Source organism: Rhinolophus ferrumequinum, chromosome 12, assembly GCF_004115265.2.
Source record: "Rhinolophus ferrumequinum isolate MPI-CBG mRhiFer1 chromosome 12, mRhiFer1_v1.p, whole genome shotgun sequence".
Taxonomy (NCBI): Eukaryota; Metazoa; Chordata; class Mammalia; order Chiroptera; family Rhinolophidae; genus Rhinolophus; species Rhinolophus ferrumequinum.
Window position 1 is genome coordinate 51,986,627 of NC_046295.1, and position 11,105 is coordinate 51,997,731.

The 11,105-nt window shown below is 46.8% G+C and overlaps 1 protein-coding gene across 2 annotated transcripts; it reads right to left on the reverse strand.

The window, feature by feature from the left end:
* Positions 1 to 552: 552 nt before the first annotated feature.
* Positions 553 to 11,067, reverse strand: FAM221B (family with sequence similarity 221 member B). Of its 2 annotated transcripts, none has more exons than XM_033123219.1 (7): positions 10,930 to 11,067; positions 8,616 to 9,297; positions 8,324 to 8,467; positions 3,931 to 4,041; positions 3,546 to 3,743; positions 3,234 to 3,353; positions 553 to 2,873 (listed from the first exon to the last, which is right to left on the reverse strand). In XM_033123219.1, exons 2-7 carry the CDS (start codon positions 9,295 to 9,297, stop codon positions 2,836 to 2,838), a joined length of 1,293 nt encoding a protein of 430 aa, XP_032979110.1. In that variant the 5' UTR covers positions 10,930 to 11,067; the 3' UTR covers positions 553 to 2,835. The 2 variants fall into 2 exon arrangements, with proteins under 2 accessions (XP_032979110.1, XP_032979109.1); XM_033123218.1 differs by lacking the exon at positions 553 to 2,873 and adding an exon at positions 2,904 to 3,085.
* Between the last annotated feature and the right edge of the window lie 38 nt (positions 11,068 to 11,105).

Genomic DNA, 11,105 nt, shown 5'->3' on the forward strand with positions numbered 1-11,105 from the left:
ATAGATATTTTCCCCACAGGGGCAATTTCAGCCCCTTGAACATTTCAGAAATTTAAATTTATCTGAGAGCAACTCCTCCTTAATTTATGTTCTCGTTAACATATTCACTCCAATATGAAAGATTCTGCAGTTGTTTTAAGGATGGTTTTTGCATTTTTTAATGGGCGGGGGCGGAAATGCCCTATCTTTGCCACACGACCAATAAGCAAATGTTCTTTCCTAATCAGAAAAGGTGTGTGATACGGTTAACTCTGTGCCTGGCATTTCCAGTGAGTCAAGTTAGAAGGACGAGGGAAATGCGTTATATAGCTAGATCTGAAGTATATTTCATTTTGCTGGAATATATATTTTTGACATAAGAAACGGGGTGTGTGTGTGTGTCACAAAATGCTAATATACTCACACCAGGTAAGCTTTAGTCTGACATTTAACATATAGGATAAAATTCACCACTGTCTCTTTATGTTTTAGCACACGGCCTAAGACATATAGGTGCTCAATAATTATTTGTAGCATGAATTACATTTGGTGTTTCCTTTAATTTCCTTTCATTATATATAATACATGCGTCGAATGTATTGTATATTATATTCTTCGTCTCCCACTTACAGTTTTCCATATTATTACATAGTCTATGTAAATATGCTTTGTATATTATGCAAACATAAAGCTTCCTTGAATGAGTTTATCATAGTAACCATTCCTTTATTGCTGACTATTAACTGAATTAGTTGTAGTGAATGGTTATTATGGCGCTAATTGCATATGACCAGTAATAAGGAACTTTTTACTTCTGGAGATAGTAAATTGCTTTTGTATAGCCATATTATTGTTGCCCAGCAACAATATAAGAGACAGGGGCCTCTTATACACTCTGCATTTCAGGGGAAAGCCACAGACTGAATGGCCAGTGTCCTGTACTATGTTCCTGGTGGCTGAGCCCACCTTTATAAAGGAGTTCCTGGAATCATCTTTCAACCAATGGGCTGAGACCTTCCCAAATCTGAGCAGCACAGCTATACTCTTATTTGCTTATTTACTGACCAATCAGAGCAATCCATAACAATCAATCAGAATGAGTGATTCTGACCAATCAGGATAGTGCTATTTGGACCAATCAGACTGTATAAATTTGGATTCTTCATTTGCATAAAAATAGACCAATCAGGGATAGGGCAGAAGCTTCCTCTATAAAAGCAGACAGAGTGCAATTTTGGTTTCTGTTGGAGGCTGTCTCTCCCTGGTTTGCAAACTGTTCACCTGAAAAGTTTCTCCCTTTACACACCCCAGATTGGGGACTCCTGTTTGCATTGGTTTGGTGGTAGTGACTTTTGTTGACATACCTCTGGGACAGCATCTCCCTAGAGCTGCTCTGGAGAAGGGCAAGAGATAAAAGGAGCTGGGATCTTGGAAGATGACGGAAACCAGCCAGGAGGGGTAGGCGAGTACAAAGCACTTTGAAACTGGTTATTTCTTTGGGCTCTTATAGAGAGCAGGTAGTACAGAGATTAACCCTCTTTTATAGATCCTGAAACTGAGGCCCAGAGAGGGGGAAGTGACACAGAGCCCATTATGTCAGAATCTTCCACTCCCCATAAGAATCATCTGTGGACTGCCTAGCCACTCCCCCACATTCACTGATTTGGGCCCTTAGCCCACAATCTTCTCTAATCGAAGTCTTTGTGATTATTCGAAGTTGCTCTCATCTGAAAGCTGAAATGCTCTGCAGGTTCTGACTACTGTCTCCTGTACTTCAATTCCTACCACTACATCTGCTGCTAGACCTCATTGAAGACTTCTATTCCTTTGTTCCTTTTTACAATCTGCCAATTGATTCCTGGCATCATTTTCTTTCCCTATCTGTATGGTCAGCTCCCCACATATCCTCAAGCCTTATTTTCCCGATCATTCTCCTTGACACTCTCCCATCACCACCCTTTAATCTAAATATTTTGCTTCTCTGCTTTTCTGACCAGGTTCCTGCTACCTGAATCTTTATCCACTGATCATGTTTTTCTCCAATTCCCCACATTAGCTTTCCCAAACCTTCACCTCTCTTTTCCCGGCTCCTACTCCCCACACTCTTATCCCTCTCCTCGCCCTCCAGCAACTGACCTTGACTTCACAGGGGAACTTCCACAAGATTCTGCTCCCTGCAGATCAATGAAGACCCACCCTATCCTTCCTTCCTTCCTTCCTTCCTCTTGGTCTTAGGAAGTGGTGTTTCTCCCGTCAGAGGGAACCCTTTCATCTCTGCCTTGACCTCATCCCCTCCCCTCCATCTCTGGAAGCTTGTCTCACAGGCATCTCTCTTCTGCATCTTTCAAGGTCTCTTTCTCTACTTGTCTCTTCCCCTTTCCTTCCTAAAAAAAATGATTCCTGGACTCCACATCTCCCTCTGGCTATTGTCTGACTTCTCTCCTGCTCCTTTCACCCAAGCTTCTTAAAGACACTCCTGCCTCCACTGCACCACTGCAATTATACTCTCTGAAGTCCCCAAAGACCTAATTAGAAAATCCCATGGGCATTTTTCAGTCTTTAGCTTGCTGGAGGCCACAGTTGCATCTAACATCACTCTATCCTTCTTGAAACCTCTTCCTTGGCTTCCTTGAAGACACTCTCTTCTTCTAATGCCAGAGCTAGCAGCTTAAATGTGAGTGTGATGGAGGCAGATGTCTGGATCCAGCCTCTTTCCTGTGTGGTGCTGTCTTTCACTCCCAATAGGTGTTGACTCTAAAGTCTTAGGATTCTATCCCTGGGCTGGGCTCTAGCTGCGCCATAAAGAGCCAGGTCAGATTCCAATGGCTTTCCCTTTATTGCTGATCTGAGCCAGGCTCACTGAGGCTTGTGCGAGGTGTTGACAGTGTCTGTCCCTGGAAGAGGGAAGAGTACAGGTGAAAGGGTCAGGTATGGGGGTCAGATGTAGGGGGAGGTTGGAGGCTGTGTAGGCCAGGGAGTCCAGTGGGACTAGGGTGGGAGCTGGGATAGGCAGAGGGTCCCTGGTCCTGTAGGGCCTCGAAGTCAGAGTTGCTTATGATGGTTTCTCGGAGGGTAGCCATCTCTGCAAAAGGCACATAGTCTGCTCCTGGGGGTGGAAACCAGTAAAGCTATGGAATGCAGGGGTGAGGGGGTGAGGTAGTCTTGGATGGGATGGTTGAGGATGGGAGTGCCTTCCTGCCTGGCCTTCTGACTACAGACCTTGGAATGGCCCCCGTTCCAGGTTGCCCCCTCACCGTGAGGCCTCCTTCCTCGTCGACGGGTCGCCTCAGTCTCAAAGAAAGTCTCGTGTTCCTCCCAGCGCCGGTCACAGGCCGCACAGAGGAAGTTAGACTCAAAGCAGTTGCAGCAACAGCCTAGGGCAAAGGGACAGCCAAGAAAAGTATAGGGAATTGGGGTTTCTCCAGGGGCTGACTATATGCTCATTTCTTCCTCACCAACCACAAACCCAAGTGTCTCCTACCAGCTCCCCCATCTTCGGCCCCAAACTATTTGCATCCTATCCCCACCCATGTCCACCTTTGTACTCCCCTTGTCCTAGAAGGTACCTTTGACCCTGCAGGGATGGGACTTGGTAGCTGCGTGGTCTTCATGGCTGTGTTTGCAGCGACATTGGGCCCTCCAGGCCTTGGGGTCAAAGGTAGCTCGTCTCTTGAGCCAGAACTCACCCACCTCCTCTGGGCGTGATGGGATAAAGCAGAACATGAGGCAGCGGCACTGGCTCACATTGCACGGCACAGATATGTCTATGTGTGTAGATGGGGATAGATGGTAGGATTAGACCAGCACCTGATAGGGCCTGGCCTTCCCACGCCAACCCCGTCTTCCACACAAATACACACATACTTTCTCTCATACATCCCAACACATGACAGAGTACAGTTATCCCTCCCCACTGACAGGGGCTGGGAGGGATAACTCAATTCTCCCTACCTGAGATGATCTGGTGCTCTCTCAACAAGTGTCCACAAAAGCACTTAGACTCATCTCCAATCCGGAAACAGTCCCATAGATAGTGGGGGCAGCGCCAGCCAATGTAGAGACCTGGGTGTGGCGGGATTGAGTAAGAAGGACAAGGGAGAAGGGAGGAAAAATAGCCTAAGCTCCCCAAGCTTTTCTCACCTATCCCCTGGTAGGGGGGCTCACCTGTCCCCCCAGTCGTATTCATGAGGACTCCACCCTCATCCCTACCTCTTTAGACTTTTTTCCTCCACGTTTCCTCATTGCCCCACAAATGTTTCATTTCCCTTCCCACCCTATCTCTGTCAGCCTGTCAAAGATGATTGAAGACAGTCTTCAGTTTCTGAGCAGGACGATTATAAATGAAATTTTGTTTGAAGATGAACATGAATCTCAATGAGTTCTCTGTGACTGTAGGGATTCTCATCTCCTCCCCTCTCCAACTTAGAGCTCAACTTTGCTTGGTTTCCTTGAAGTGTCTAAGAGGGAAAGGGAAGATGACTGGCCAGGTGTAGAACGGATGGTGGGGCTTGACTACTAATGAGCATGGTTGTTGAAGGGGCCTGAAGAGGAGGAGGAGGTTCGGCAGCGCTGGGGCCAGGAGGGTTTCCCTCACTTCTCCAGGTTGTCACCTTCATACTTCTCTTCTGTGTTCCTGGTGTCATTGAACTAATGACCTCTATGACCTTGAAAAGGGCTGCCTATGGCTCTCCAAGGGTCAGGAGAAAGGGGTAGGGCAGAAGTCATGAGTGGTGAAGACCACAAATTATAAGTTTGGGAGACTATGAAAGGAGGCATGGAAAGGAAGGTGAGGCTAAGAAGAACACCTGAGCTCAGGCACCAGCAAGAGGCTACGACCGTTGAGAGCCTGGTTTCAGCAGTGGGATCTGAAAATGTCTGGCTTCACGGTCAATCTCACCACAGGGCAAGAGTGGTGCTATGTAAATGTGGGAGGAGAACCAGAGAACATCTCCTACTCAGATTTTCTCATCCTCCATGACAGCTGAGAGTACCCCAACTTCTACAAGAATCCTATATGAGTCCCTATGGAGTGGGACCTTCAGCTCTAGGACTCTTATTCCAGTTTAAAGTCTTCAATGAAGTGTCACCTCTACCAAAAAAGTGCCCGACTTCCCCTGTCTAGGAATCCCTCCTCTTGCCTTCTGTGGCTCCTTGTGCTACTTTTATGCATTATAATGAACTGTTCACTTGTATTCCCGTTAGGCTGTGAGTTCCTCCAAGGAAGCATCTGTCTTTTCATCTATCTCTAGTTCTAGCACAGGGCCTGGCTCAAAATAGGTGCTCAGAGAACACAGATGGCCTGACTCAATAAGTGAATGAGCAAATTCCTTCAGGAGGAAAGAGAAACCTGTATGCCAGGCATAACCTTGAAGTTCTATAAGGAAGATGAGAAAGAGTTAGTGTCCTCTAGTCTTTGGCTCTGGCCAGGGCCATAACCCACAATTCTGTATCTACTTGACAGACTAAGCTTTCTTGCCTTACCCATGGTCTCTCAGGGTCTAAAGCCTGTTCAGATGTGGCTTTTGGCTTTGCTGCTTCTGTCCTGATGCTGACAGCCTGTCGTGCCAGGGCCCATTACACCAGGGAGCCTTAGTTGAAAGGACAGGCTATAGGCAGAGTCACAATGGGGTGGGTGGGGGGCCAGGATTCTAATATAGGAATTCTGAATTCTGTCCACAATAGCAGGATACACTGGAGGAGCAGGTGAGGTGTAGAAGTGGACAGGGGTCAGTGTCCAGAGATCAAGATCCAGCCTGAGGGCCTGGAAGAGTCAAGTCCAAGTACTGATATGGAAGTCATTGCCCAGCTTTCAGATGAAGACTGAAGCTTGAACAGGGAGACTGTCAACTATACCTCAGACTCTATTACAGGTGTCAGTGCCCTTAAAGTGGGACAATTGACATCTGGCTGTGGATTCCAGAGTGGTGCCCTCCACATTCTCCCTGGATTCCAAACCTTCTTCCTGTTATGAGTGGACAAGGATTGGTAGGGGGAGGAGACATTATCTGGGATGCCGTTTTGATTCTGTACAGCACAGTTAATTCCCTGATCACATAGTCACATTTGCATGAGAACATTTCTTTATGCTTAGAATGTCTCCATACAACACACAGCTATTTTTACATGAAGGATGTCTCCAGCCCAGACCATTCGCTTGAGCTTCAGACACATATAGCCAGCTATCTACTAGACTCTTTCACCAGTATGTTCCACAAGCACTTCAAATGTGTTATATTCAATGATTCCTTCGAAACCTGGCCCTCATCCTTTGTCCTCTGTTCATCCAGCACATACTTAGCAAGCATCTACTCTGTTTTAGGTATTCAGTTATTGGCACCATCATCCAATCAGCTACTTACGCCAATAATCTAGATGTCATTCCAGGCATGGCCCACTCTCTTATCCTGCCTGTCCAATAATCCAAAGGTCAGTTTTACCTTCTTAGCATTTCTCAAATTTGCCTACTTCTTTCCACCTCCACCCATCCACTTTTTGCCTGTATTACTACCAGTGCCCCATAATGTAGTCTTCCTGTCTCCAGTTTTGTCTTTCTCCAGTCTATCCTATTGCCAGAATGATCTTTCAAAAAAAATCTGTTCATGTTATTGTCCTATTTAAAACACTTTAGCGACTCTCCATTACCCTCAGGATATAATCCCTGCTCTTGAGTTTGGCACAGAAATACCTGTGCAATGCTGCCCTTTCAGAGCTGAGCTGGGCTATTCTGCCCATCACTCCATGCAGCAAGCATACTGCATTTCTTACAGTTTCCTACCAGTGACTTGCCCTCTCATGTCTTACCATACCCCACTTTTTATGTGGCTACCTCTTCTGACTCATATTACAGATTTCAGCTGAGAAGTTCTCTCTTCCAAGGCTTGCTCCCCAAGCTCCCACTATTGGGTGCCCCTTTTGTCATGGGCTGAGCTCAATTATAGTAATTATTAGAATGAATTGTAATTGTCCTTTTACTTATTGGTGTCTCTCATTAGAGTGTAAATTGTTTGAGGGATTTTGTCTTTGAAATCCCACCAGCACCACCACCTCCACAGGTAGCTCAATGCCTGGCACGTTGCTGGTGCTCAATAAATATTAAACAAATAAGAGAAAAGCTTACACTTGATAATTTCTCTACAGAGCTCATAGACTAACTCTACAATAACAGAAGAGCCCCAGTATTAGAAGGGAGCCCCAAATATCTTTGTTCAGGATTGAATAACACTTAAATTTTAGTATCAAAATGCCTATTTTAACAGGAAAATGAAGTCCAATCTCAAGAAGTGCAATGACCTTGAAGAGTGGGAAGTAGACAGGAGGTTCTGAGAAGGAGAATGAGGGGATTGAACAGACTCTACATTTGCAAGAAATATAATTAAGAGTGACAGAAGATATTAAAATAAGCAAACAAAGACGTTTCAATGACTGAAGGAAGGCTGAGAAACAAATGAGATCACTATGACTTTCTTGTCCAGGGTTCCCTGAATGGGACTGAGGAAAGTAAGTTACATGGAAGAGGCATAAGGTCATAGAATTATCTGGTTATCTTTATATCTTAGGCCCATCTAGTTTTGACATAACTCTACTCCCATCATAAGGGGAAAGAAAGCATGAAAAAACAAAATGAATGAAGTGACATACACTGAATGCAATCTAGAAACCCCAGAATCCTCATAGCAGGTCAGACGGCCCTCTTACTGAAGGTAATCCCTATAGATATGAAGTTCAGTAACACAGGTACATAGGATGGCATGTGTTTACACAGTACATCTGCACACCCTTTATATACAGACATAGATAAGCACAGCATGCCACTAACAGGACTGTCAAGGGTATTAATTCTGGAATGAGACTTGGAAGTGACAGGGCTAGAAGATACTCTTTGGTGGAGACTCACAGCTTTTGGTACCCAACTGATCATGGGTCTCACATGCAGGTGTGACAGCCTTTTAATGGAGTTTCACCAAGGGGATGAAGGCCTTTCACCATGTAAGAGCAACAAGTCACCTGGAGATTGTCTAGAGTCCTGGGCCATCTCTGCCTTAGGGTCCATTGGTGCAGGCAATCTGAGCCCTAGATCTGGGGCTGGCCTGTGGCCCTTCTGTTTTTAACACCTTTAGTTAGGCAACCTGTCCCTACCTGGGCTTTATATGAATATCATACTTTTTGTTTGCATCCATGCCATCCACCTTGGCCCACTTGCCTGCTCCCCTCCCAGATTCCAGGCAGGTGGCATTGCTATTTCCACGGGGGGCAGCTATCCATTGAATGGGCAAGTTCCTAGAACGTTGGATTGGAGAATGGACATGGGCCTGTCAGAGGCCTCTGGAAGGCTGCCTGGGCTCACCTGTCTGCATGGCATTCAGGGCTGCACTCTTCTCCCATTGGAAAAGATTATTCATGTGAGCACCAAACTTCTCTCTGTGCATTGCCTTAGCCAGTTCCACCAACTCTGCCTGCTTAGCAGGGACCACTGGGCCGACTGTGTAACCTTGGAAGGGAAGAGCTGAGTAACAAAGGGGAAGTGAGGAGGCCCTAAAACTAAGAGAAGGGGCCAGGTCAAAGAGTAACCCAATCCTTTCCTCATGGGGCAGGTGAAAGACAGTGATGAGAATGAAACAAAGGGCAGGCGTAATTACGGCTAACTCCTTTTTTCTCCTTCTTCTTTCCCAGATGATGGCCTGGCTGAGCTGTGTGAGCAGTGCTTTCGGTGGCATCTACACCCTCCCTGTCTTCTCCGTCCTCCTCCCTTTCCTTTGCAGGTGTGTCCAGGTGGGCCTGGACTGAAGGGTCTGAAAGTGAGTGCTTTTCAAGGACCTCAGATTCAGAGATCTGGTTGGATCTCCTTGTCCATAAGGCCTGACTGGAGGAAGGCTCAGCGAAGAGGTCTTCCTTCAGAACTTGAGAGGAAGACACAGAGACATGGCCAGGTGAAGATTTATGAGAAGTAAAGTGTTTCTCTGGGACCTTAGCGATGTGACTCTCCAATGGGCTCTCAGGGATAGAGTGTTCTAAAGAGGCCTTGGAGATGGAAGGCTCCAAAAGGGATTCATAGGTGTGTGGCTCTAAAGGGGTCTCAGAGATGGAAGGCTCCAAGGGGACTTCAGAGGACTGGGTCTCTAAAGGGACCTGGTAAGTGGAAGGCTCCAAAGAACTTTCAGAGGTAAGGGGCTCTAAAGGGGCCTCAGGGACAGAAGGTTCCAAGGGGGTTTCAGTGATAGGAGGCTCCTGTGAGTCCTCGGCTGAGGGGTCCTTTGAAGAACGGTGCTCCTCTGCATCTCTGGTGGTATGAGGCTCCTCTGTGACCTCGTCTGCTTCCATCTAGTGGTAGAATAGAGTACAGGCTTCATTAGGTTGGGACTGGAGGGTCTGCAAGTCAGGGTTCACAGTAGGGTATGGAATTAGGATAAGGTTCTCAGGGTACTGGAGGTGTAAGAGGAAAGCAAGATGAACTCTGCATCAGAGTATAGTGCCAGGAGTTTCACCCGTGTGTCTAGACCCCCACATGGCATCTTGCTGTGGTTTGTGAGGGAGCGGGAGTTTAAAGCTTGAAAGGCTGATGCAGTCAGAATCCCATCAGTAGATGGTAGCAGAGGACCATGCCCCAGGAGGGAGCCTGAACATAGCAACTTGGCCAGTCCAAGAGCAAGGTCCTGGGCATACCTTAGAACTGTGGGAGTCAGCCTGTAGAAGTCTAGGGACTGGGAATACCAAGCCAAAGTGGGAGTTTGTTCCCAAGAGTGCAGGAGGATGCCACGATGGCAGGGCCCTGGCCACAGTCTAATTTTGTCTAGGGACCACACGCACCTTCCCTTGAAGATGACATTCATGTTCAAGGTTTCAACTACTTCCAGCTGTATGCCGACGACTCCTAAATCCATAAGTCCAGCTCAGACCTCTTTAAATCCCTATACTTCACATTCATACCCCACTGCCGCTGGACATGGCTAAATAAATGTCTCACAAGGTATTAAAACTGAACTCTGGGAATTATCCTAGTCTTCTCTTTTTCCCTCAGCCCTCATCTTCAAATAGGGACGAAGGACTGTATTTCTCTCTCCTAAATATCCTCAAAGTCCATTCTCACCTCTCCTTTCCCTGCAATTTTGTTTAAGTTCTCATCATTTTCTACCTGGATTATGTAATAACTTTGCCCCTCTGCTGCCTTCCCCAGCATATTAATCCACTCACCCATTCTTTCATTGATTTATCGAAAACTTACACTTTTATCAAGGGCCTAATCTTATACTTTTAATCAGGCACTGTGCAAGCACTGGACTCAGTTGAAAGAATCTGGGAAGGAGACAGGTTAACTAGAATGACAATACACATGAGCTGGTATTGTGCTGGGGTAAGTCCAGGATGCTGTGGGGAGGGGGCTGTGCCTAATTTATCTTGGAAGTTATGTCCAAAAGAGTCCTCCTTAATGACCCAATCAAGAGCTTTCAGAATGCAATCTAACAATGGCATGCCCTTGCTTAAAAATACTCAGTGACTCAGCCTAAGGATTAAGTGTGAATTTCTTGGCTCTGACATTCAAGGCCTGTCACTTGTAACGGTGTCTAAGGATTTCAGCCTTAACTTTCCCTGTGCCCTACTCCGCCCCCCCCCCTGCCCGCCACCCCCCTCCCCGCGCCCTTCCAGAGTTACTAAATACATCACTTAAACTCATTAGAGCCTTTCCAAAGACAGGAAGTAAGGGGAGAGGTAGGATGGTGGGGAGGAAGGTGACCAGACTTTCAGCAAGAGGAAAAAGGAACCTGGGGTTGGAGAACCAGAGGATGGGAGAGAGGAAGGGGGAAAAGAAGAGAAGGGAACTGGTGGGAAGGGGAGGGTAAAGATAAAGAGAATAGGAGGGGGTTGGACTGAGGTGGGAAGGCACAGAAAGTGTTAGGAGGGAAATAGGATGAGGGTTTGGAGTGGGGGCCATTGGAGAGACTAGAGACTACATACCTCTGGGCTTTGGCTTGGCTGTTACAAGTCCTTAGGTCAGGGTGTTGTCTGAAGCTGGGAAGCGGAAGTGTTAGACCCGAGGAGGGAAGGCTCTTGGTTGTGGATGAGACCCAGCTGCAGGGCGCTGTGTGGTGCCTGGACTTGCCTGAAGTCTACGATTTGTGGAGGAGACTTGG

Excerpts from the sequence above, each read along its gene's own strand:
- FAM221B (XM_033123218.1), bottom strand. The coding sequence starts at position 9,297 with ATGGAAGCAGACGAGGTCACAGAGGAGCCTCATACCACCAGAGATGCA. Across the intron at positions 4,042-8,323 it reads CCTGAATGCCATGCAGACAG|GTCTCTACATTGGCTGGCGC; the intron begins GTGAGCCCAGGC and ends CGCCACACCCAG. Across the intron at positions 3,086-3,233 it reads ACGAGGAAGGAGGCCTCACG|GAGCAGACTATGTGCCTTTT; the intron begins GTGAGGGGGCAA and ends TTCCACCCCCAG.